The following is a 26,603-nucleotide window of genomic DNA, read 5'->3' as shown; positions in this document are numbered from 1 at the left end:
CATTAAGTCACCTGCGTGTGTGAACTATACCATGACCATTTTATACATCATAACTATCAATTCAAAAGCACCAACCAGTCAAGGCTGGATATAAACCAGCAGTTTCGATGTACATCAGACCTCACTGCCAACTGCATACAGCAGCAAATACTCTCTCACAGAACAGAGATGCTGAAACATGCAGGAAAAATTAACTCACACCGCTCACAAACAAGGCTCCCCTTAGCCCTGGGCCAGATCACAGACTAAACACTGCCACCACCGCATTCTCTTTGTATGCATAGCTAGCAAACAGAAGCCAGGTTAATAAAGGCTTTGCTGGTTCACTCATTTTGGCTGGGGGAAGAGGGTTGTTAACAGCAGCACATCACTCTGCATGAACTCTGAAGAGTCACCTTATATGACCGGGCTGCCTGCCCACCCATCAGTTATGGTCACATTTGACACCACTGTAGAGGTCTCAAAAATGGACTTCTTGCACATTCTTTAGAAATCAAGACCCAGGTAAAGTGGACTGTGTCACATTAGCGCCCATCCTGTGCAAAACCAATGATAAATAGAGTACTTTATCAGTTGCAGAGCAGCAGGCCAATTGACAGATGCAATGCTCTAACATGTACACCACTTCTTTGCCTGGATTCATCTCATGGCATACTGGATGTGTTGAGCGACCAGAGCATTCATGAAACACAACAGCTAGAAGAAGCTGACAGGGAGGAGTTATTGTGATAGGCAGGTGAGGACAAATCCATATCAAACATAATATATCCTTAGCTGTATCATTCAAGGAAGCTACTTACCTCTCATGAGGGAGCCCACAAGAGATTAAATCAATTTGCATCCAAAAACCTCCTTTTGCACTCAGTGTGTGCATAAGTATGCTCTCATAGTTACTGAGTGCACTAGAAAACTTTGAACACTACACAGTGTTTTTTAAGTCAGAGTCAAGCCCATTCCTTTAACAAGAAGAAAAAAAAAAAACAACCCCAAAATGATGGAAGCTCTCAATTCTCTTTGTCAATTGCTATCAGCTTTCACACAAACAGTATGAGAGGAGATGACATCAGATACTTGCCTTTCCTCAGCTGAGGAACATTGAGAAACTGGACAGAAGTTGCACTCAGCATGCAAAAAGAAAAAAATGATTATAATTTTTTCCAGGAAAATGGATATAGGCAAAACCCAAGACTCCCATGAAGGTCCCCAAAGCAAATTAAACATGATTTGTGAAAACAAAACCGTTCATCCCTTGTGGACAGAGAAGTTAGCACTAAACTAGCGACATGTTATATTACTTCAGGAACCTCTTCTGTCTCTGATTTCATCCCACAAATATGTGAAGCACGGTACATCAGGCTTTTTGGATCCATAGATGCATGGAAAAATGAAATGCTTCCATATTCTTTTCAAGTGGTAAGAAAAGACAATCTATGGGATGGCTAAACAGCAGTTCTGCCCTGTGGAACTAAAAACGTGATTTCAAATAAGTTACAACAAGAAGTTGCCCTCAAGCAACAGAAACCTGTATTCCACCTCCTCATCTTCCCCCCAAACCTGCATAAAATAAATTTATTGCTTCCTAGAGAAGTACAGCTGGATTCAAATAACAGTGTGGAATCACCCTTTACCTGAACAGAATATATTTGCTTTGAAATGATGAGTGCTAATGACTGCTTACAGCTATTTAAGATACATTAAAAATGAAGGGAATTTCATACCAGGTATTTCTAAAGAAGGTGAGACTTCATGCCTTCAAAACAAAGTACTCACAGGACACTAAGTGCTAATTTGCAATATAATTTAAAAGTAGTGTTTTTTTGTTGTGGGGGTTTTGGTTTGGTTTTTTTTTCATCACAAGAGAGTGCAAGTGTTGCTGTTTCAAAGGAACAGCAGACAGGCTTTCTTCGATGTGCATTCATTTACCTTTTTGGAAGTGGGTCACAGCACTAGCTGATCAGAACAGTCAGTGGTATTTACCTCCACCCACTGAAGCAGTAAACTGTTCCATAGAAGGTTCAGAATCTTTACATAGGAATAAGAGAATCTGAAGAAGGACACTCCTTGTGAAGCTACAGGATGAAACACCACACCCCAGTGGAAAAGATTACAGGCAACTGGTACACTTGTGTTTTAGAATGCTAATACACGCATACACCTCCAAATATATATTGTGTCACAAGCTTGAACTGCAGGAGATCTCAATGATTTTCAGATCTTTTCCGAATGCTTAAGTGACTCCATTAATCTTTCATACATTCTTGCTGGCTGCATGAGAACAAGAGAACAATTCTTGGAGAACATTCAGTCTAATGCTGCTGTACCTGCCAGCTCAGAAGAAAGCAGCAGAGAAGAATTCTGAAAACTCTTCCATAAAGTAAACCAGTGAGAAATAGCAGTAAAATGTTTAATGCCTGTAATTTATTGTATACATACTCTGCAAAACTTATATGCATTTGGTGTGTGCAAAAGTGTACATTTTGACAACACCAGAAAACAGTTAAGCCATGTACGAGTTTTTAACCTGATTTGTCACATTGTGTAAAAAGACATTGTGCACAAATGATATCCCCAAAGGAAAAAAAATATCATTGGCTAAAACTAGAAGCACCCTTATTTACACACTAACACTTCAATATTGCATCAAACCCACTCACCAAAATAAATAGTACATTCATCACAATTTAAACACCAGTCTCTCCACATATTTATTTTCTTTCTGACATGTTTTGGTCTCCAGAAATACGCTCTATCTAGAAATATGCATCAGTTACTAGACTATGTTACAAAATGCAAAAATAATAGAAAATTTGTTTTCCTGGACAATACTTTGGGCTTTACATAAAAATAAATCCAGATTTCCATAGAGATCTCATATACTTCTTGAAAGATTTTTATTTTAAAGCACAGCACAGAGTTGCACACTAAGGCTTCCTGTGATATGCAAAACCCTGGCCTCCAAAAGATGTCGCTGTAAAGTGAAATACAGCTCAAGTGTAAATACAAGACATTTTCAAAAAGTAGTCATCAATAGAAAGTGCCCTTCATTTGATTTAGCATTAACAGCAAAGAAGTAGCTACTGTAATTGTGCAATCAAATCCAGACCTGGAAGGGTTTTAGCAAAAGTATGTAATTTCATACTATCAAGTTTAAGGATATAGAATCTGAGATAGCAGAAACCAACCAACCTTTTTATACTCCTACATTCATTATTTTTTTGACACAATTTAGTGAAAAAGGCACATTGTCAAACAGTGAATTAAGAGTTTAAAAACCAAACTAGAATCTCATTAAATACAATTAAACCATTAGGTTAACATCAGATCCTCAATAAACCAATATAAGCGTTCTTCCAGTTTTTCTTAACCTCAAAGTCAGATGCACTTTGGACAAGTACTGAAGTACTCTCATTAGATTAATACTACTAATCTGGCAAACAGTAAACATGTTTTTGGATACAAGGTCAGGAATTAAACCCCAAAACCTTAGTTCCTTCATAGCCCGTTTACAAATACGCAGCAAATGCAAACGCGTTAAAATCCAAACATTTGTACAAAATTTGAAACTCATTAGCATCCCATGCCAATTATGAGAAAGTACTTCTTGACTGTAAAATTACAAATGTGTCCTTGAATCGGTTTTCATATGAAATCAACACAATTTAAGCAATGATCATTGTGTGAAGAAACAGTTGTAACAGTGTCTTAGGGAGGCTAGCAGAGTACATTCCAGTCACCATCTAAAAGACAAAGTGCTTTACAGATTAAGAAATTTAACTGATCTTGCATGGTTAAATAAAAATAAAAAAAATCAGGAAGGTGAAATAACTGGGGTTTATGTAACCTGTATTTATCTGAAATGCAGATTCAATTCCCAACTGAACCAATTCTGAATATATTTCTTTTGCTTCATAAGAGACTTTTCCCAGCCAGGCAGGAAGTTGCTCACAGCTGATCTAGGTATCAGGTTTGGCAGACCTAGAGCCTTTCTCCAACTAAAAAGAATTAAAAAGCAAAAACACAGTAACTTGATCATGGTCCCAGTGTTCATGGTCTTGAATGGATAATTCTAGGAACTACGACAGAAAATTTCAGATAGCCCCAATGTACCAGGGTGAGTACAACACACTTTAGACAAGCGGAGAGGTTATGCTATCTTGCGTGGTCTCAAGTGCATACACTGATAAATGGGTTTTGTTGGTTAATATAGAAAGTTAAAAAATACATAGAGAGCAAGGATGATAGTATCTTTATCTGGGCTCCCTGTCAGATAATACTGAATTAGTTTATAGAATCTATGCCAATAGCTTACTCATGTCAGTGTTTTACTGAGGCAGTGAAATGCTACACCATTGAGAGAAAACATCTTAAAAAGGCAAATCTGTTTTTTCTTACATTAAGAGTCAGATGTTTAAACTTCAGCAGCTTCTAAGACTGTTCCTCACATGTTGCTATCTGAACTGCTTCCTAAAAGCAGCATTGTTCAGAATAGCCCTGATAGAAAAACAACAAAGGAACCTTTCCTATGGGATAATTTTTCATTTGTATTCCTTTACTTCCTCCTTTTTTGTACTTTTCCAAGTACACCTAGCATTAAAACATAACAGCCTCAGCAGCAGAAGCCAGAGGTACTATCAGTAGAGTCCTGGAGCTTGAGGCAAAGCTGAGTAGTGGTACTGGTGACCTTTGAAGGGCGACCTGGGGAAATCAAAAGCAGGTGCAACATCAGACTTGAGCTTCAGACTTCCAGTACAACTCTTGCAGACCTACATGAGCCCTGTGCTGACTGTAAACAAATTCAGTTACTGAAACAAACAGTCTTTAAGTGCATAGTTAGAAATAATGTGCAAATATGGGCATTAAGGTAAGTAACTGAACTAGATTTCCTGCTGTACATAACATTTTAGCTTTTTGGTTTGATGAAATTAACCGTAAGTATTAACCAGTCAAAAAGAAGTTGTTAATATTGAAGAGCTGCAAATACTTTCTAACAGAACTTAATTCTGATGTGCTTTCTAAATAGTAAACCTAATTAGATAAATGACTGCTTCACATTGCAAATCACTTAACACATCGGATGTTTAATGCAAGAAAAAAACATGTGCACCAAACACAGTCTGTAAAGCAGCAGAAGCTATTAAGCAAATGGGAAGATTTACAGGGCAGGAAAAGAACTTCCAAGCATATGCTTGAGCCCAAAAGCACATGTTACATACAAGCATTAGGAATTCCTGTTTTCAGGGTGTGCATTTATCATCCTGAACTAGATTCGTACTGGAATTCCTGACACAGCAAAACCCAACGTAATCTTTTGGCCATCTTTAACAGTTTACAAATGATATGCACTTTTCTGTTTAGAAATAAAGAGATTCAAATTGGTTTTATGGATCTTCAAATCAGAAAATATGCAGCACTTTATTGCTTTAAACATCTGTGGCAAGGGCTGAATTTATACCCAAGCTGCTTCTGAAGAGATGATGACATCTTAATACTTCGAGGCTCAAGTTGGGAGAGAGAATAGGATATAAAGCAATTTCTCCAAGTCTCAAGAAATATTAAGGAACAAGAATGCTATTCTAGTCTTTCAAGTGAATGTAAAATTGGTTTACCTCTATATACTGATTAGTTCTGAGTCAGTGCATAGCTAGTCAATATTTCTGCTGGCATCTTGAACAGATTTAATCAATGGAAATATCTATTCATTTTATTCCACTTAATATGCATTAGTGCATTAATTTCTTAATAAAAAAACAACCCTGGCAAGTATTAAAAATAAATATCTTATTTAACTCAAACTAAAGCCTTGCTTTTCAGTACTTTATCCCTTTAAATATTATTTGCCCTCTAATAAGCAAATGGAAACTGAAGTAGAATAAGAGATGTATGGAAGCAGAGGGTAACAGAAACATGACAAAGTCAACACCATCAGTCAGTTAATGTGTCCTCATCTTCTTAGACTGTCTCTTGCGTTTTAATTCTTCTTCTTCCCGTCTCAATTCTTCTAAGTCCTCCTGAACACCGAGCCTTAAGCTGCCAAATAAGATTAAATTCTTTCAGGAAACACGAAGCTTGACTTTTATCAATCCCCCAACAAAAACAATGCTAAAATTACATCTGATTTGAGCAAAAACTTTACAAAAGTTCAACAATCAAGGGTTTTCTTAATTATAGCAAGAATACAACTTTAAGAAATCAAGATATCATGAAATTAAAATAAAATCCTTGGAAGGAAAAGTTACTTTAAGAAAGTAAAATGGTAAAAAAGTGGTTTTAATAGGAAAAGTAATTTTTTTTTTTCCAAAAAGAACCTGCTGAAACACATACATCAATTCCTGCAAATGTAGCTCTTACATACAAGTCATAGCAGGACTGACTCTCATCAGCTTCTGAGAGCCACCTAAATCGACCTTTTACACTGGCAAGGGAGACAACAGATAATGTCAAACAGTAATGAACCAAACGATTTGTTGCAGCTTCCCAGCTTAAGGTACCATTGAGGTAGCTACAAGCACAACATTGCTCCATCCTCACCCCACCTAGCTCTTGTGAACAGGCCCATGGAAGAAACTCCGCTAATACAGCATGTTTAGCTACATCCCTGCATAATTTCTGCAGCTTCCTAGAGGTCAGTATGTTGAAGGTGATACTGAGAACAGTATCTGCAACAGCTGTTCTCCTCTTCAACAAATAAGGGCTGGATAGTCTTGTTGATTTGGTACTAGGAATGGGTGTGGCAGTTACTAGCTATTGGTAACTTCCTTATCAGCTTTTGCTTCTTTTGCAGCCCAACCAAGTGCATTTGTACACTTATAGTTCATTATGAAGCAACATAAGGCAGCATAGCATGCACCTCAATGCAAAAGGTTGAGCCACATGACAATGAGGATTCAATTCTTTTGGGCTGAACTGCTCCAATACAGGCTATAAAATGGATTTTATGCCTAAACAAGCACAGCAAAGTCATCCCGAATTCAGGAAACTGCAGTCATTTCAATTAAGAATAGAAACAAACACATCAGGGATCTTTGTGATGAAACTGGCTTGAAACATTTTTTTCATTTCAACTTAGAACTTAACAACTACAATTTTGATGGGATTGTTTGGTTAGAAGCAGCTTCTCATTTCAAGGTTGCTTTTAACCAAACTCTCAGTCAAAAAGCACCTAAGCATGGAAAAATAGTTAAACTCAATTTTACTCAAGTTACTTATCTCCCCTTCCTTTATGCTGCACACACAGATTTCCAATTCTGCAAAACCTCACTCTTGATTTTCACAGACTACAGTTAGTAGCAATATCATTGTAATATTAGTTATTTCCTCTTCCTCCATTTAACAGACCATAGCTTTGCACATGCTGCAACTATTCACCAGGAACAAGGAGAAATAAGGACACTGACTATCACTTCAAAAAGATACAAGTTTCCAATGCTCAAGGCACCTTCTGAATAAAAAAAAAGTTTCAGTTGAACAAAACCCATTTGTTAGCTCAGTATATTCCAATATTTTCTACTATCTACAAAAACCTTTTATAACTTAAAGCTTGTTCCATCAGCCATTAAAATCCAAAGTAAATTAGTTTATGAACAACAGGTTCTATAGCAACAGGAGTTGTATAGGTCTAGAGGGCAAAACCAGTGAAAATATATTTGTATTCTAAATCACTGATTGCAAAAGTTCAGAGTACTTTAGACAACAAAATATGCACACAAACACATGTCTATAAATAACATACACACCCCCCACCACCCCAAAAAAACCCACCTCCTTCCAGTCCTCAAACTGGCAGAGGTAAAGTTTGGGACAAATTGATGGGTTTCGTATTTCAGCAGAAGTACTTTTAAACAGATTTTTGGGCATAAGTTTGCATTTTTGTGTGTTTTTTTTTTTTGTTTGTTTTTAATAAGCAGAGTTTGTGATGCATGAGAATGAACATACAAGATTTACTTACTGTACCCACCACAGGCTGGCTTTCATCTTTACCAAAGCTCTCTTACAAATAACACTAAGGCATATTTATCTCCACAATAAAAAGTGGCAAGTACCCACTCTAATTCAGTCCCATGCCTTGGCAGTGGGGTCTTCCCTCTTTCTATCAGTTTTAAATTCGTGCATACCTCCTAGCTTCTTCTTTCTGTTGCTCTCTCCAGCTGCTCTCCATATAACGTAAGGCATAATCACTTTCATCTTTGTACCTGGAAATTAAATATTAGTTTTCAGCATACTAAAAAACTACAATCATGTACAATTCAGTTATGAATTCACATCACTTCTTAGAAATAATTACCTTGCCACACACAGATTTTAAAGTTTTGAAAGAATCTAAATTACAAGCCTTTAAAATGCTTGCTTTCTTATGCTTTGTCAGATGAGAGGGAAGGATTTAAATAAGCCAAAGAGCAGCCTTCACTTCCCAGCAGTTTCTAATCGTATCAAGTTAGATCCTCTTACAGAGCAGCTATCACTATTACATGCATATATTCAGGCAGCAACATTTGATGAATTCCGGAATATTGCAGACTGCTACAGAAACCATTTTAAACCCAGTAACAGGAAGGAGTTGCTATGATTTATACAGGTGAGACATTGAAGAAGCTGTATTGTTTTTCAACTATGTTCTATTGCATCAAATTTTATGGAGCGCGGCAGCAGTGTGAAAATTCAAGGTCCCTTGAGCACAGAAGCAGTTCTAATGATTGTTAAATTTCTGCAATGCAAACCCAGTTTTGGATACCAGCACTTCCTCTAATTCAAAAGCATTTATATTTGAACTATATTGATTTCTGTTGTTCTGTTGCTTGCTCTGCAATACCTTAAAATTAACATTTTCTTACCTTTTCCGGTCATAGCCGAATATTTCCCGAATATGTTTTGATATTTCTTCCTGGGGTTCCCCTTCATCTTCAATGAAGTCATCCATTTCAGAGTCATATTCATCATCATCATCATCATCATCATCTATTTGTCTCTTGTAACTAATAGGTGGTCTCCCAAGCCCTAATTGACAGGAGAGTGAAAAAAATCATTAATTAATAGCATTAATATAATATTGATTTGACAGTACTTCCACTTGGTATGATCTGGACACAGCAATTTTACAGCTCCAGGCTTCAAGGTGGAAAACTTTTGCCTCAAGTTAACTAACAATTCTCAGAAACAGGAAATACATCCCTTAAGTTGTGCTTTAGAAGATTACATCTTAGTATCACCAATGATGCCAGCCTGAGGAAACTACCAGGCAGAAGTCTATGCTCTTGTTCAGGGCTTTCTACGCACTTATTTGCTAGAGTTCATGCTGCTTGTTCCTGTTCAGAAACAACTTTTCAGAACAGCTTGCTTACTGTTAAGATGAATTTTCCAAAATATGTACACTTCAGTCACAGGTTTGCTGTGTGGTTTTAGTTTTTATGTACCGCTTTAAACATCCATTATTGAAGACACTAGGATTTTAAAGACTAAGCATAATTAATATAGGAAGTGAATTCTTTCATTCTTTTTCTTCTAACAGCATTCATACATCAACATCCATCATAGGCTGCTTAGTTTTCTTTCATGTAATACTTCACATCCCAGTCTGGATTTCAAGAAGCATGAGCATAGGTAAAAAATAAGCTAGAAATTGTAAAGCAGAAAAAAAAATTTCTACTGTTAAATACGGTATTTTGGCTAAGACTTCCTAATTGTGCCTATAATTGTCAAAGGCCCTCTGTGACATAAACACATACATACATTAAAAATATAAACCAAATAACTGAAATATATTTGCTCTAGAATTTCATACCTTGTGGATGAAACACAGGTCTATGACCTTGAAAAGATCTCATGCCATTTATCTGTCCATTGCTGGGTCTTGTTACTAAGTTTTTAGAAGAAATAGTTTCTGATACAACAGTACACTTCGGTTTTACTGTAGTACCCAAACCACTGCCTGGTCGCCCAGGTCCCGCACTTGAGCTGATGCCTGGCCTTCCTGGTCCTGTTCCTGAACTGGTGCCTGGTCGCTTGGCTCCCATGCCTGAACTGACTCCTGGCCTTCCTGGTCCTGTACCCATGCTGCTGCCTGGTCGCCCAGGTCCAGTACTTGGTCTGATGCCTGGCCTTCCTGGTCCTGTACTCGTGCTGCTGCCTGGTCGACCAGGTCCTGTACTCGTGCTGCTGCCTGGTCGACCAGGTCCTGTACTTGTGCTGCTGCCTGGTCGACCAGGTCCTGTGCTCGTGCTGCTGCCTGGTCGACCAGGTCCTGTGTTTGTGCTGTTGGCTGGCCTTCCTGGCCCAGTGCCCAAGCTGCTGCCTGGTCGCCCAAGTCCTGTGCCTGAGCTGCTGCCTGGTCGCCCAGGTCCTGTGCTTGAGCTGCCTGCTGACTTCCCAGGTTTCATGCTTGAGCCACTGCCCAGTCGCCCAGGTCCTGGGCTTAAACCACTTCCCGGCCTTCCAGGTCCCACACCAGAATTGCTGCTCAATCGCCCAGGTCCTGCACCTGAACCACCACTTGGATGCCCAGGTCCTCCTTTCCCTAAGCTGCTGCCTGATCGCTTTGCATTGGAGTTAATTCCATGCTGAAGGAATGCAGTATTTCCCAATTTCATATGGACAGACTTTTTTAGGCTGGATTCTTTAGCAGGCAGAGGCTTCTGAGCCCCATTGGCTGTTGCTTTTGAGGGTGGCACATGAGAACTTGAGCCGGACCTTCCAATACCATTGACAGGCAATTTACCATGACTGCTACCAGGAGTGCTTTTTAAGGAGCCATTTTGTGAGTTTTTTCCTGTTTGATCAAATCTGGAGGAAGATGATGACTGTGAATATTTTTCGGTCAATGCTGGTGTTTTGGATTTCTTATCAGTACCACTCATAGAAGATGTCAGACTGCTTTTTGGTGTGGAATGTTTATCTAAGGAGCTTTTGTTAAGCTTTGCATTCACAGATTCTTTCTGAGAAGTCACTTTTTTGGAAGAACTGGATATCCCTGTATTCTTAACCTCCTTCTCGCTTTTCCTGTGCATTTCTACTCTTTTGTTTTTGCGTCCTAAGTACTCCCTCTCTCTCAATTCTTCTGCTGTTCTGGGTCTCTCTTCTACTTTTTTCACTGGTTTTATTTCCACCGGTTCATACTGCTTTTTTTCAGCAAGCCTTAAGAGCTCTTCAAAGTTCAGAGGTGCTGGTGCACTTTTGGGAGGTGCCTTTGGTTTCACTGCAGCTTTGGATGGTTTCTCTTCATATTCTTGCTCATGGTCAGATTCAGTGTGACTATATTCAGGTTGCTCAGTTTCCTCTTCTGCTGCATACTCAGCCTCCGGGGCTTGAGCAACATTTTCACAAGTCCTCCTCTTTTTAGGCTTCTCTTCAACAGGAATGCCATTATAACCATAAAAATTATCCTTGGTCCTTGAGGCCATAGCTCTTGCCTTTCTGTCATGTTTAAGTTCAATGCGCTTAGCCAAGAGCTGTTCTTTCTTTCTTCTTTCTTCCAGTGCTGTAAAAGAAAACCAGGAGAAAGTTATGCAGAAGCACTCCTTTATTTAAATTTCTTCCAGATAAGATATTTATGACAGTAATTTAGGTATCTGGCTAACAGCTATTCAAAATAGACCATAGCTAACCCACCTGAACAAGCTATTCTTACAAACAAAGGTGAACAATTAAGTCAAATACTGCTACTGCAAAACCCATTAATGTTATTCAACCAAAGCAGCTTTCCAGAAAGCTATGCAAACTAAGGAGAACTACTGGGTGAGGAGGTACAGGACTTACAGAATTTCTGGGTAATGGAAGGAGTTCTGAGACTGAGCAAGAGAACCTTGAGACAGTACAGAATCTACTGTCAGGTGTTTATGGGAAGATGAGAAAAATGGAGGAAATCAGAGAGCACTGGGGGGATAAGAACCAGAAAACACACTGAGTGTGTGTAGAAGGGTGTAGGGGAGAGAGGAGCCAGGCACACATAAGCAAACTGGTGGTGGCTACATTTGTCTGACAGAGAACTGTGCCCTATCTCCACAGTCTGTCCTATATTTTTACTGAACTGTTTTTAGCTAATTTCTTCACAGCCATGCTCTCTAGCTCAAGTGTGAATGTGATCTGCTGATGTAAAATTCAGGCTGAACTAGCTGGTGAATAGGATGAGAGGTTTGAATGTCAGATACTGGGGAGACCAAGGGAGTGGGTGCCAAATACCAGAAAATACTCAGAAAACGCATCAATTCCTAGAAAATGGATTGGGCTATTCATGCTCTGGGTGCCTGTAAAGGTAACACCCCCTACCTATGTTATTCTGTTGTCAAGGGCCATGACTGTACAGAGTGTGAGTGCATGCATGCCTATGTGGAATTCATGTTCAGTCTTGCTTCTGGCTGGACCACAATACAGGGATAAGGAGCAGGCTCATTACAGGACCAGAAGAGGAAGAATAACACCTGGGTCATCCAGTCCATCAGATTTGGTTACCTTTATCAAAGCACTGACATCAGAAGCAACACAGTATTAGCTTATTTTACAGACTATTTAAAGGAAATACAATACAGTGGAAAAACTGTGGCTCAAACAAAGCTGCCGCCTTACAAATGTGAAATTCGGACTGTATCAATACACTAGATTAAGACACAACAGGAACTTTTACCATTTTTCCATGCACAAAGCTTTTCAAAATTAAGTTACCAAAAGTCCAGATGATTTCTTGCAATACCTCTTCTCCTTACCTACTCATCTCCAACAGCAAATACTAGTATAGTTGATACTTAAGTCATGCAAAAAATCCCTAGTCTTTACTTAGTCTTGGCTTTCCCTCAGCATGTTAGGTACATAAATTCCAGTAACAGATGTGTAGCCATAGTGGCTAGAGCTTTTAGTAAGGTGACAAGAGTCTCAGGGTCAGTGGAAGTCTCCCACAGGAAATATTTTGAGCTGCTACCTTTCTTTCTTTTCTCTTCTTCTTGACGTCTGAGGAATGCTTGCACTGCTGCAGACTCTACACCCTTGACTTTCGGAACCTTTCTGGGAGGACCAACAGCCAAACTGTACCTTTTCTGTAAAGAACAAAGAAATATGTCAGAAAAGTTAAGAAATGTAAAAATCTTAAAAGTTTTTAAAACTGACAAGTTGCATAACAGTCATGTACTTGACTTTAGGCAGGGATGGTACAGGATAAACACACATGAATTCCCACTGAAGCAGAGCTGTGATGGATACACTTAACTCCCAGCTGTACTTTGGTTCATGCTAAGGAGCAATAGGCCTCATATCTTTGGGGTGAACTTGCGAACTAGAACCCCCCCCCATCTTGTTTATGTTATTGATGAGCAGACAACTACTTACTTCACCCTAAGAACATTATTATCCGGATGGGTGCAGTCTGAGCTCTCCCTGAACTGCAGCTGGACTGCATGTCTGGTGAATCCCTTGAGCATGGACACCTCTCAGGGTTAGAGATCCCTTACCCAAGACTAAAAGATCTTTCCTTACCCAAGGTGGAGAGATTGCTTACCTGCAACAGATCCTCAGTGACTGACAGCATGCTGAATTAGTATCATGAAACATTACTAATCCACATAGCTATTCAATGTTATTATAAGCATTACATGGATATTTTCATTACACCTAAACCATTGACCAAATCTGAGACTAAGACTGGAACCAGCCACAGCTGGGCTCCAGAAGCAGTTCAGAAAGCAAGGGGATCAACTCGGATCCTAATGATTCAATGGGAGAGATCTCCTTACTCTGTCTCTGGTCCCTGTGTGAATCATTCTAACCCAACCTGAACTCAATTTTCCTTCAAATGTTTTTTCCACGCAGTAGTTAATAAGGTGAACTTTGCCATCAAACTTACTGAACCTTGTCAAATCACTGTTAAACTCTGTTAAATTCCACAGAACTTACTGAGCTCCGTAAAAGAGGAGAGTGAGGTGCATTCCAGTCATCCGCAACAAGAGCACACTCAGTTTTTGAAGGAATGAACAGGAAACCAGAAGACAGGTAGGGAAACCAAGAGAATGAATGAAATGTACTGGACTGAGAAGGAATGAAACAACTGTATCAGTAATGAAATACAAATATTTCAGTCCAGCCTTAGTCTCTAAATCAAGCAGGAAACAAAAGTAGACTAAAGCCCAAGCTGCCAGAGTCTGTGCAATCCCAGGCTACAGGTTTCCAGGTCCATTAGGGCTTTCAGCTTTGTGGACACTTGGTTTCAGGTTGCCTTATTCAATGAATAAATATATCAACCCCCAAAAATTAATTACTTCAAAAGTATATTGGAACTGACTTCACCAACATAACTAGTAGATGGATCTAAACCCAGTGATACTGATTTTAGTTCTTGCTGCAGTGATCTTAGACTATTGTACATTAAGGAGTTAAGTGATCCACATACCAGCTGACCTGAACTGGTGAAGGCATGCACACTACTATACTTATCACTCGAGACAACTGGACAAACTCAGCAGACGAATGGCAACAAAATGTGCTGCTCCCACTTGGCACCTGGCAATCACACCAACTGCATGTGATGTAATTTGCCTGGAAGAGAAGGCTCCAGCGGAAGACCTTGCTTTTTAGTAGGGTCTATAGCAATAGGACAAGGCTAATGGCTTTAAACTAAAAGAGGGTAGATTCAGACTAGACATAAGAAAAAGTTTTTATAAGAGTGCTCACTAGGGCAACACCAGAACAGACTGCCTAGAGAGGTGGCAGATGTGCCATCCCTGGAAACATTTAAGGTCAGGCTGGATGTGGCTCTGAGCCACCTGCTCTAGTTGAAGATGTCCCTGCTCATTGCAGGTGGGCTGGACTAGATTATTGTTAAAGGTCTCTTTCAACCCAAACTACTGTATGTTTCTATGTCTGTACCTTAAAGCGAAGCAGGATGTTTTCATATAACACCCTTTTGCTTGGCAGAGGAAACAACAGAGCTGCTTACTTCCAAGAACATCCTATAAGAGCTCTGAAGATGCTAGCAATCCTCACCACAGACAGGATCTGCACAGCTTGCCATGCCTAGATGCCTGTCCAGTGCAGATGTAAAGTTACCTATACTATCCCCCTTTTTTGCTCCTCCTGTTTATATCCAATAAATATTTTTTTAATCAACGTTAAGAGTGCAAGCATCTTTCTTATGGAGATCTGTAAGAAACACCTGCACTAGTGTGCTATACCTGTTCAGATATTACCTTTCCTAAATGTCCCGATTATTGGAATAATATGGAAAGAAACAGACTGGAACTTCCTCCCACAAACAGACTGGAGAAGAAAAAACAACGAAAAAGAGACATTTGCAGAGGTAAATACAATAGAAGCCGGTTAAACCCTGAAGCAGATGGGAAGCAGAAGAGTATGTTACGACACAACAAAACCAACACAACCACAGGGCTTAGGGGTTTTCTTTTTCTTTTTCTTTTTTTTTTTTTATTTCAGTAGTAAGACAAATTACAACATAAACCAAGATCTTCTGCATGGCAAGTCTGGAGCCTTACCAAATGAGAGCTGTAAAATATGGTCCCAAATACAACCAACATCATTAATAAAGCCACACAAGTCAGGATTTCATAAATATCTTCCTATCCTCATGTAGCCTTATGAAACTTAACTAAAAAAATAAATTAAAATATCTGGTAGTTAAAACACCTACCTCCAAATGTTTTAGAAGCAATAACAATCAGCCAAGCTAGTATCATAACTTCCTAGATTTCAGTATCACACAATGCAAGCCTTCATTCTAATTTGATTTACTGAAACAGCAGTACATGAAGAGTTCCTTGAATTACTTCAATTACTAACACGCAAACCCATACATGACCTTGTACATACATGCACTAAGAAGCAAGGTTCTGAGACTCATTTCTAAGCTGCTGCCAAAACTGGTTCCAGGAACAGCAGCTGCAATCCCACCTAGTTGTAGTCACCTTAAGTAATTTCCAAAACTACTAAAACCAAATTACAAAGGTATGACTGCAGCGTACACTGCAGTCGTAAAACCTGATATGTTGCCTCATCACATTAAAGAGCTACTACTGTCAAGCTCATTTATTGAGTTTCATCTCTGCACAAGTGAGTTCACCACACTGTGAGAACTGATTTTGCAAATCTTTATCACTATCATCCAAGCAGCACCTGCACTATTCTGGCTTTTTACAGCTATTGCCAAGTTGGTTAAATCAACAGAGAAGCAGAAAAGTTTAGCCTGTAGGAGAGAGCAGCTCAGACTGTTCCCAGAACACCAATTATTTCCCTGGGCAGCACTTGATGACACCTCTAACTCCATACTGCTGAGATACACAAAGTGGGTACTGCTTTACCCAAAGGAAAAAGGCCATGGAAGTGCTTTTCTTCAATTGTGTACCCTCCTGAAATAGCAAGTCTTTTCCTACCTGTGGGTAGTATTTCTCCTGAGGTTTCTTTTTTTTTTTAACCTTCATCTCTGCAAATCTTGCCATAACTACCTACCCAATAACTGGCTCTCCCTGAATCGGACTAATGGTACTTTTATAATAAAAGTATGGTGTAAAGTCCATTACAGTGCAAAATCTTATTTGTTTTCCCCCTAAAACCTGAATATACTTTTTGTCCTCCATGGGATATATAGCATAAAAAGTTACTTGAGTAACAAAGAAGCAGAAAAGTGTTCCTCGAAACAAAGAAATGAATTAAAAAAAAACCCCCAACCCTGGTATTAATATGGTAAAGTAGTTAAAAACCTCACTAGGCTGTACGTGCCTACACATTCACACACATGCATACTGTTTTTTGAGATATATATATATCAGATATAGTTTATGTACTGATTTGGAGAAAATCAGTACATATACACAAGACATCCATCCCTTAAATGCAGATGCCAGCATCTAGTGGTCAGCCACAGGTAAGCTCCAGGTCCCAAGTTTAACTGTGCAACCTGCAACCAAGGTTTTGTGCTTAAATCACTGACTTTCTTTAAAAGATGGCACATGATCCTGATACAGTTGAAACTGTTTTGAGCATTCAATTATCAGATCTTGGACTGTAAAACGGATTCTGTAAAACAACTGTAAACTTCATGGCATCCAAATGAAGCCCTAAAAGGCCTAGACCCAGACACAAGCAAGAGAAGTAGTATTGCTTTTCACATTGAATCAATATTTACAAAGGTAACACCACAAAATATGAGTGATCAATTCTGCCAAATCTGATTCTCAGATAGGGCACCTTCGCAGCTAATGATTTCTGACATGTGCTTGCATATACAGCATAAAGAAAATTCTACTTGTGCTAGCCAGCATGGGCAAGTTGCAGAGGCTCCCAGAGGGTGGGGGTTTCTGTTTGCTTGTTTTTCACTGGTAAGTTGTGACCCCTGTGTGATGTTACAACACTTTAGTTAGCTTTGCTTTATCATTCATCAAGACATGCAGCCTTCTCCAGTGGGAAGTCCTTGTTTCCCCTGAAATACTCTTCAGAGTATAACTTGCTAACAACATCACTAACAGTTCATTCACCCAGTTAAGCCACACATATATCCTTGTTTGTGTCACTCCTGTCACAATGCCCTAACACTAGTTTCTCAAAAGGCAGTTTTCCAAACTGTAAGTGGTCATTTGTATTAACAGCCCAGGGGCTTCTGCTGCAGCCTTATCAGTCTGCTCCAGCAGACACCGTGCTGGTTTTTTGTGCTTTTTTTTTTTTTGTGTGTGTGTGTGTGTGCTGTTTTTTATATATATATATATAAAATCAACAGCTTACTCTGGAGTTAGACTTTCTCAGAATATGTGCACATAATCCTCTTTCAACTACTGTTTTCAGTATCTAGTTATGACAATGCAGATGGTAGTTATAAAGCATTTACTTAAAATTGTTCGATTCCTTGCAGGTTCTAACCCATACCAAGAGAAAGGCTTTACTGACAGAATATTTTAACTATAAGCTCATACTGTTACCTCCCAAACCCAATTCAACAGGGTCCCACCTCTTACTCCTAAACATGCAAAAATAGTTTTCTTAAGATTTTGCAACTGCTGTCACCACACAGGAGCTGAACCATTAGCTGAAAATAATGCAGAAATTTCTTCCCTTAAATGTTGCTTCACACAATAAGAAGAAAATTAAACAGAATACTTCATGCTTTCCTTTCTGTAGTGGTATTGTCATCCTCATCTCATCCACTTACGCAGAGACACCAGGAATAGGAAAAGCTTAAAGTATTATGCATTTTAGTAAATGTTTGCAAGTGCCTGTAACTTAACTATCAAGTTCTGTCAAGCAGAGAAAATGCCTTTCTAACCCTTGCCAACTTTTTATATTACATATCTAGCAGTTCTCCTGGTGTGGATGTTGATAGAATACAAAACATTTGTAGACCCTGTTTTAAGACAAGTTTTAACAATAAATACATGAACATTCAAACAGGAATCTGATTCTATAATAGCAATCGGTACTTCACAGCTGTTCTCAGTATTTCTCTTGCAGGGCTTCTCTTCCCTATGGGAAAACATACCTTGCAGGTGACAATTTTCATGGGCAGGCTCTGAGAGACACAGGGTCCTCTCAACAAACTCCGTGACTTTGCTACTCTTTTACTTTGCGAATACTTAGTTCCCTGTTGCTACGCGTATCTGTCAACTTTACCAGAGGGTATTTTGTAACTTTGAATACTCACTACCTATCAGTCCAACTTAAAATGAGACTTTAGCAAGTGCTGAGGTGGCTGCCCAGCTGTTTCAGTTTTGGGTCACCTGTTCTTGGTTGAATGATATTCTGTATCAGATGTTTTGCACCAAAGACCCAGACTCAGTTAAAAGGAATGGGCAGGTGCACGAGATAATTTCTAATAAATTATTAATGACAGTAGAAAGAAGGTGAAATAAAAGAATGACAGTCCCAACTATGCTCAGTGGGTGCGTGTGTTTGTTTTTTCTTTGAACTGCAATACAATTTTATGCTTTAAGAATATCTTCCATTCAAACATCTCAAAGTGCTTCCCCACATCCATCAAGTCACATAAAACTTGTTGCAGCATAACAGAATATACCAGTTTCACAGAGAAGTGAAGAGCAACATAGACAGTATTAAAATTTTACTAAGATAAACATTAGATCTCTTAATTGACATCATGTCTAATCAAAGCAAGACCATATTGGAAATTTAATAAGCTGCTAACATGAACACATTTAACAAGATACACACACATGATACAGGAGTCCCTGTGGAACATTACGTGAGGAAAAACGGGGGCTCTTTCCAGCAATTGTTATGAAGATTATTAGCAACACATCATTAATAGCTTTACACTAGTTCATATACCTGCTGTTTTATTTAGAAACAAAACCTGTTGCAATTAATAGGACATTGAAAGGCTGATTTCAACAATATTCCTTTTGAATCTGGATTTCCACAGGGAGATGAACAAACAGATCCATTTTTACAGGGACATGATGCAATACCTGTTTTATGCAGCTCCCCCTTCCACAATACAAGACCATATTATCTCTTAAATAGAGTTTTTCTATAGTTTCTACTTTTGAGATACATACTGTAGTGCATGTTACTATTTTTCATTAAAAGAGGCATGGAATGTTTAGTTTAGTGCACTGTAAACTTTAAACTTCTCAAATAAAAACTCAGACAATATGCTGATTAACCCAGGAATGGATATTGCTGGAAACCTGTTAACTTGACACACCAGTAAGTTTTGTTATTAGCCTATATGGCGTTTTTAATAAAAAATATTTAAGATTAATTACATTCCTATATGCACATTTTATGTACAAGCTTTAATGCTGGAGTTACTTTGATGTCCATTGATCAGGCCCACTTTTGAAGCTTAACAGCTGCAGACAACCTCAGGCAGCGCCAAGTGTAACTCCACTTTTGCTCAAAAACTAAGGCCAGCTTTACAGTTAAAAAGCTACATGGTCTAGAACTGAATTGCTCCAGCTATGGATTGAATTAATCGTGTAGGCAAATCCTAATCTTGCCTTTACTAAAAAGAGTAACAAAACTGTCATCCACTGCACAACGAGTAGGACTGCCTCTCTCTACCATCACATCTGCAATAGAGAACATAGCAGATTTCATCAATTCATCATCATGGCTTGTAACTATTTGTGACAAAAAATAGCAGTACACTCCACTAAAGCTGCAAGAGCAAACTAAGTAGATAAAAATAAGTTTTAAACATCTGGCATAAGAACTACAACATCCCAACAACAATTTAGTGGAACAAGTTGTTTGAAGAGTCATAAATAGATATTTAGTGATCTTAAAGTATTTATACATTTGATATTTTCATATTTATGTTACAAAGTAGACCTCTACATAGGGTCAAGAGGCAACCTAAATCAAACTAAATAGTGAATACATTTTATCAGATTTTTAAAACATGGTAATATCTGACAAGTTATCTCCCATATGGCTGGTCCATATTGCCAACTAGTCACAGTACTGGTGAACATTACCAAATGTTTTACAAATGAAACAGAAACTGAGATACTATCAATTCTACAGTGTTCCCACTTCAGCAATGTCAGAACTGGAGTACACTTTTTTCTGCTTTTTAGGATAAACTGTAGAAAAACAACTACCCCTCCCATTTACACTGGTACAAGCAAGATAGTAACAGAAACATAGAACTCTGGCACTCAGTTAAAGAACAGACCCGAAAAGTGTTTCTCTAGCTCGTGGCTACCAAAAAGAATTTTATTTTTTTTTTAATCCAAATAAGCACACGACTTATAATTTGGGTCCTGTCAAAGGAATGAAACCCAGTATATGAATGTACCGACAGGCCACAGGCCCTTCCTAGCAGCAGACTTCATTCAGCCAAGTAAGTGGGTTATTTCATACTGAATCAACATAAAACTTTTACCTTGAGCTAAAGTATAAACTGCTGAAATACAAACTTCTGAGTAATATTCATAACAAATCAAATGCCTTTCACCAGTCATCCCCATGTAGTTGTTATCCCTTAGCAATGGATACAAAGGTATTGGACAACACAGCATATTCATCCCAAACTTGACATTCTTTGTCTCCGACCTGCATTTGAGACGTGGCAGACTTCTGTTTTCAGAGCAAACAAAAGGGCTTATCCAACTTCTAACAACAACCCCTGCACCACCGTTTTCTCTCTCGGGATCTCGGCGTTTTCGGCGACCAGAAAGCGCAAACCCCGGCAGCCCCTTCCCAGCCCCAAGACTGCCCAGACCTGCTGACAGGAGGGGCCCCGCTTCGCCTCCCCCATGCCGGCGCCTCTCCGGTACCCTAAAGCGAGTACCTCGGCCCGCGAGGCGGAAGACGCGGCCTCAAGGCTGGCCGGGCAGGCTCCGCGAAGACCAGCCAGGCCCATACACCGGCCTCCTCGGGCGGCCCCCGCGGCAGGGGCCGAGGAGCGGGTCAGCAGCCCAAGCGGGACCCTCAGCGCCCGGTGAGGGAAGCACAGGGCTGCGGGCCCACCAGCTCCTCCCTGCACGGCCCCGGTAACCGCTCCCCCGGGGCCACGAGAGATCGGGCAGCCGGGGCCACCGCCGCCCCAGCGGCTGTAGCGGTCACCGTGCCCCGGCCCTCACGTAGCCCGCCCTCTCCGTCCACAGCCCCGACGACCCCCGAGCTCACCGGCACAGAGTTCAGCCCCTGCTGCTCCGAGGCCTTCACGAGAATATTATGGAAATCCATGGCCGGCTAGAGAGGGGCTGAAGCACCCGCCCTCGCCCTCCTCCTCTTCGCTCCTCTCCGCGCCCGGCAGAAGCGCCCCCCACCCGCAGCCCACCCCTCCGCCGCAGCCGCTCGGCTCGGCTCGGCTCCGCTCGCTTCCGGCCGCCGCCGCCTACCCTTTATATCACCTCGCCTCGCGCCGGCGTCATCCGGCCCGCGCGTCACTTCCGCTGTGACGGGCGCCTCGCCTCTGGAAACGCGTCCGTTGCAGAGGGCGGAGCGGTAGCGCGTGCCGGGGCTCGCAGGGGCGCCTCTCCAGGAGCCCCGCGGAGCAGCGAGGCCTGGGGCTGAACCGGGCGCGGCCTAATAACGGCCTCCGGGGCCGGCTCTGCCCCGCCCCGCCCCGCGCTGCCGCAGCCCTCCGCCGAATTGTGCCCCTCCGGCCCCTCTTCACCTCGGTGTCACCCAGACTAACGGAGCGCCAGGGTGTCCTCGGTGTACGGACAGGTCAATAGACCAGCGCAGGGGGCTAGTGTTGTGTTTTGGATTTAATAACACCTCTTGCACCTCCGGTGGCGGTGAGGTTTGTAGGGTCTTGAAAGGGAAAAGCTGTTCGGGGTGAGGGCTGATGTGCTCCCCCACACCTGCCCCAGTGCCCCTGGCACTCCCGGGGAGAGAGGTCAGCTGCCGAGGTGACCACGGCCGAGCAGAAACCCTGTACCAAAAGTATGTACTAAGTTTCCACAACGACCCTCCTTGGTTGGTGGGGCCTTGAAAAACGGTGCTTGGCTTCTAGGCATGTCATGGTTACACTAGCAGCACGGCCCTGGTCCCATGAACGCCTCCTGATAAACAGGGCTCCCCAGAGCAGTGCTGACTTTCGGAGGGTCCGAACAAAAACCTCTGTGTGTTTAAATGCTCTTCCAAGTCTCTCACAACCCGGAAAACTGCGCAAGAATGCAGCTGGCTGAAGACTCTTGTACCAGTTGTCAGCTCTTTTCAGGAGCTGTTATCTGAGATCCATCTGAAAAATTCCTCTACTACACACTGCTTCTAGAGAAACACAGGCACTGAAAGGAAACTCTCCCTTCCCTCCCCTCTTTATTTCATCTTTAACATAAATCCTTTTTTAACATTGCTATTCCTTGACCACTTTTCACTTTCTGTTCCTCCAGGTTCCTGCTTTTTCCGATCTCCCTTTGCCTCTTCACTGCCTTTACCTTATTTTTTCCGTATCTGAAATGCTTTTCCTAGGTGTTCCAAGCATTCCATGTTGCAGCCTGGCATAAAGGTGTCCAGTGTGGCCCTAACTGAGATGAGGAACAGGACAATATTTGGAGTGAGGCATCACACCAGTTAACTCACAGGGCTTTTGTAGTTCTTGAGCTAAGGGAGACCTGAAGCTGTTTCTGTGATGCTTTCATTGCAAGCAGGGTGACACTCCTGCTGATATCTCACTGCTTTCTCCTGGGCCACAGTCCTGATTTAAACCTTTGCCCCATAAGAACTTAATCTTTCTCTTCCCCTTTTAATTCTTACCTCCATAAGACACTGCACTGACTTTTTACTTCTGACTCAGACCTAGATCACCTCTTCTGGTTACCACCCTCTTTGTATTTTTACTTTCTTTAAATTTTCAGCTTAGGTATTTTTTTAATTGTAAGACTTTCCAGTCTGTCTTCACAGGCAGTGAGTGGTTCACCAACTTTCTCTCAGTTTTGGCATTCTGTTACCCATGGTGGTGCTACCAAAGATATGATGCCATTTTCTGGTAGTCTTGTCTGCCACCCTATCACTGCTGTGGTGCTTCTTGAATCAGAATTTCCCTGCTCTGTCTTGAATTTCTTGTATCTCCACTGTGATGCTTCCTTGAGAGGGCCTTTAGTATGACTCACATTGCTGTATAACAACAGCAGTATTGACAGAGCCAATGGTTGTTGCTCTATGGCTTTTATGTTTGCTTATTTTGGTGCCCGTGAGAGTTGGCAGGAATACTTGGCTAAATGCAGTCTTTATTTTGCTGATTGCAATCCTGAAGATGAGTGAGGAAAATCTCTCCCTGCATCTAAAAGAGATCAGGGGATGGCATAGCAGCTGTTTGTTGCATGCCACTTTTGGGAAACCTTTAACCACAGTCCTTACCTTTTCCTGTTTATGACAAGTGTGATACCACGTGGCCTTCAGCAGAGGGGATTTATATCTGTGTTAGGGCCAATGGGAGAAATAATAGTGCTGTGTAAATGTATGCTGCAGGCATTTTATAGGGCAGCAGCAAGTGACGCTAGCTGTGTCAGGATTCTCAGATTGCACCTGTGGCAGTTAAATCCAGTTCTAGTGCATGTTACACACCAGCACAATGCCTTAATGCGGTCCAGTCTCTTTTCTGGCAGATGTGCAACAACAAATGGGAACCTCCATGCCATGTATGCCTACAGCTCTATCCTCCCTGTGTCTTAAATCACTTCCCAAATTGTGTTCACTCTTCATAATCTTTTCATATGTTTTAAATGTGATGAACTGATCCAGACCAGGCTTGTCAGGATTCCCAAGTACAGCTGGTTTATCAGCATCAGGAGAAGAAACAAATTCTGTGCTCTTAAGCCAAACTGATATTCCTGTTAAATAAGCACCAACATAGAAAATGTTTCTTACTCATTTCACAACTCTCTGACTTGTCTGATTCTGTGCATGTTTAAGCCCAAATATATGAAAGACTTATGAAAGTCAGTGAATTTAAAACTACATCTTCCATGAAACCAAAATAAGTCCTCTCAAATCTCCCAAGAACCTGTAATTTCCGCTTTTGAAAAAGTTCAGATCGATTTATTCTTCAAGCAGGAACCTCGTTAAGTTTAATTTTTATGAAATATCTTCACATTAGGAAATTACTTGGGACTAGAACTATTTAGCAAAGACTTAGAAAATGTAAGACAATACTCCACCAGAAAGTGTCTTCACTGCAAGTTTTTAACCAGCTGTACTAAACAAGTTTTTCACCCCAGCCATGCACACTTCAGGCATGTGACTAATCCTATTAATTTTGAGTGAAGCGTGCTTAAGTGTTAAAAGGATTAGAGTATTAATTACAGGCCATCTGCAGAGGTCAAATATCAAAGGCTGTTCAGAGCCCAAGTTTTAGCATTTTCTGGGTGAGTAATATTTGTGTTAGTTTTCCTTTCCCCTGTTCACCCAGGATCCTTTCTGCAGTAACTTAAATGGTTATTCTAATATGGCCTTTATTAAATGAACTGAATCATCCTAATGGCCAACAGACAGGTCTCTAGATCATCAGCCGTTTAGACATCAGCAAAATTGGCAGGATGTGCTCAAAAGAAGCCTACAACTTCTAAAACACAGGTTTGAACAAATCCAGCTTTCATGGTGTGGTGCCAGCCTACTTTATTACTGCTTTTCATGTGAATTATTAACCACAAGATTTTTTCCCCCCTAATGATATATTAAACAGAAATGGAAAGTAGGAGTCTTGGGATGCTAATTAGCTGGTACTGACAATACGTAATTTTGACATCTAACCTTGATGTCTAAATTATGACCTTTGGCTCCAAACAGGAATATCAGAAAAACAAGGATGGGAATTGCCCATTTCCTCCCATCCAAAAAGCAGGATCAATTGTATTCAGGTAATTTCTGACACGTACGTTGTCCAACCTGTGCCTGCAAACTCACAACCCAGTGCTGTTGTGCCCCACAATAATCTTTCTTACTGTTTTCTTATCTGCACCATGAGCAATCTGTTTCAAACATCTAACCCAGATCTTTGTTGTCCACTGAGCCTTTTCAGCAGGTGAGTTTATTGGCCTCTCCCTTAGAAATACAGAGCACATATTTAGGGGCCCCCTCCTGGGTCTCTTCTTTCTCTGGGGCAAACCACTCCAATTCTTCCAGTGTTTCCTCATAAAACCTCTAATTCCTTATTCTACCCAAAGCAGAAGACAGTACTCCAACTGAAGGTTTACTGGCCCCAAGTGTAACAGCAGAATAGCTTCATTTGCCTGGCAAAAAAATACTCTTTTTTATATAACTCCTGGTGCTCTTTAACCTTTCTTGTAGTGGTATGGCTGACTCCTGTTTGGTTTGCGATCTGTGCTAACCACCAAGTCTGTTTATTCAGTGATACTATCAGACCAGTAATTCCACAACCCCCATTCCCGATGTTGGTGATTCTGCAGAGAATGAAAGCACCTCCTTTGTATTCCCTCCCCCCCCCCCCACTGTAATTTGCCAGGTTCATTGTGATCCTAAGTTTATCCTGCAAAACTTCCTGCCCCTCCAAGCCAGTGAGTTTGGTAAGCAAGTTGTCCGTTCTGCTGTCCAAGTTGTTTAATGGAGATACTCCTGCAGAATTCTGCTTGATGCATCCAGCCAAGTCAACAGTGTACTCTTGATAAATACTCTGTGGGTCCAGTTTCCACCCGGTTGTGTGTTCATCCATTTGTGTTTTTCTGGACTTGCTTATGAGATGCATGACCATGTGAGACAGTGTTAGAAGTCTTTCTAAAACAGAGATATTTCTCATCTGTGCATTTTCTGCTATTGCAGGAAATAGACAAAAACCCTTTTCTGATATGTGGTATCAGGATACATGGACAGTAGGTTGAGCTATTTAAGCAAGCAATATATTCATAAGAATTCTGAAAATATGAGGCGAAGAAAGGATTATTTTATAAGAATAAACTCCCTTCCAAAGTTACTAAAAAGAAGACAATGAAAAAAATCACCATCATAGTAAGTGTGGAAAAAACAGTATTTAAATATTGAACAGCCAGCACAGTGCTCAGATATTATAGAGTTAATATGAAAGCAAACAACATATGTGAGACAGTCTGCAAAGCAATAAGGGTTTTCCTTAGTGATAAGGTGGATTTAGATCACTGGAGAAACAGCCTTTGGGGAGAGGATCCAGATAAGAAAACCTGGACTGAGAGCCAACTGCCCCAGTTTAGTGAGCTGTTTCCATCAGATCCATCATTCTGTGC

At 40.6% G+C, this 26,603-nt stretch overlaps 1 protein-coding gene and 1 long non-coding RNA gene across 2 annotated transcripts; one reads left to right on the top strand and one right to left on the bottom strand.

Annotated features, from left to right (window-relative positions):
• Nucleotides 1–2,396: 2,396 nt before the first annotated feature.
• Nucleotides 2,397–21,668, bottom strand: SPTY2D1 (SPT2 chromatin protein domain containing 1). The gene is made up of 6 exons (XM_061342532.1): nucleotides 21,568–21,668; nucleotides 12,902–13,016; nucleotides 9,776–11,467; nucleotides 8,829–8,991; nucleotides 8,112–8,189; nucleotides 2,397–6,027 (listed from the first exon to the last, which is right to left on the bottom strand). The coding sequence occupies exons 1-6, from the start codon at nucleotides 21,625–21,627 to the stop codon at nucleotides 5,931–5,933; spliced, it is 2,205 nt and encodes a 734-aa protein (XP_061198516.1). The 5' UTR covers nucleotides 21,628–21,668; the 3' UTR covers nucleotides 2,397–5,930.
• LOC133226509 (uncharacterized) lies at nucleotides 13,890–15,327 on the top strand. Its single transcript, XR_009729527.1, has 2 exons — nucleotides 13,890–13,965; nucleotides 14,846–15,327. It is a non-coding gene; the product is annotated as an uncharacterized LOC133226509 (long non-coding RNA).
• Nucleotides 21,669–26,603: the final 4,935 nt, after the last annotated feature.

This window comes from Neopsephotus bourkii, unplaced genomic scaffold (assembly GCF_033783945.1).
Source record: "Neopsephotus bourkii isolate Nb327-2 ecotype Australia unplaced genomic scaffold, CSIRO-AGI_Nbou_v1 NB_1792, whole genome shotgun sequence".
In the NCBI taxonomy this organism is placed as follows: Eukaryota; Metazoa; Chordata; class Aves; order Psittaciformes; family Psittacidae; genus Neopsephotus; species Neopsephotus bourkii.
The sequence above is the reverse complement of the archived record's forward strand: the minus strand, read 5'-3'. Positions and strand labels throughout refer to the sequence as shown.

Excerpts from the sequence above, each read along its gene's own strand:
- SPTY2D1 (XM_061342532.1), bottom strand. The coding sequence starts at position 21,627 with ATGGATTTCCATAATATTCTCGTGAAGGCCTCGGAGCAGCAGGGGCTG. Across the intron at positions 13,017-21,567 it reads AGGGGCTGAACTCTGTGCCG|AAAAGGTACAGTTTGGCTGT; the intron begins GTGAGCTCGGGG and ends TGTTCTTTACAG. Across the intron at positions 11,468-12,901 it reads AGAAGAGAAAAGAAAGAAAG|CACTGGAAGAAAGAAGAAAG; the intron begins GTAGCAGCTCAA and ends TTTCTTTTACAG.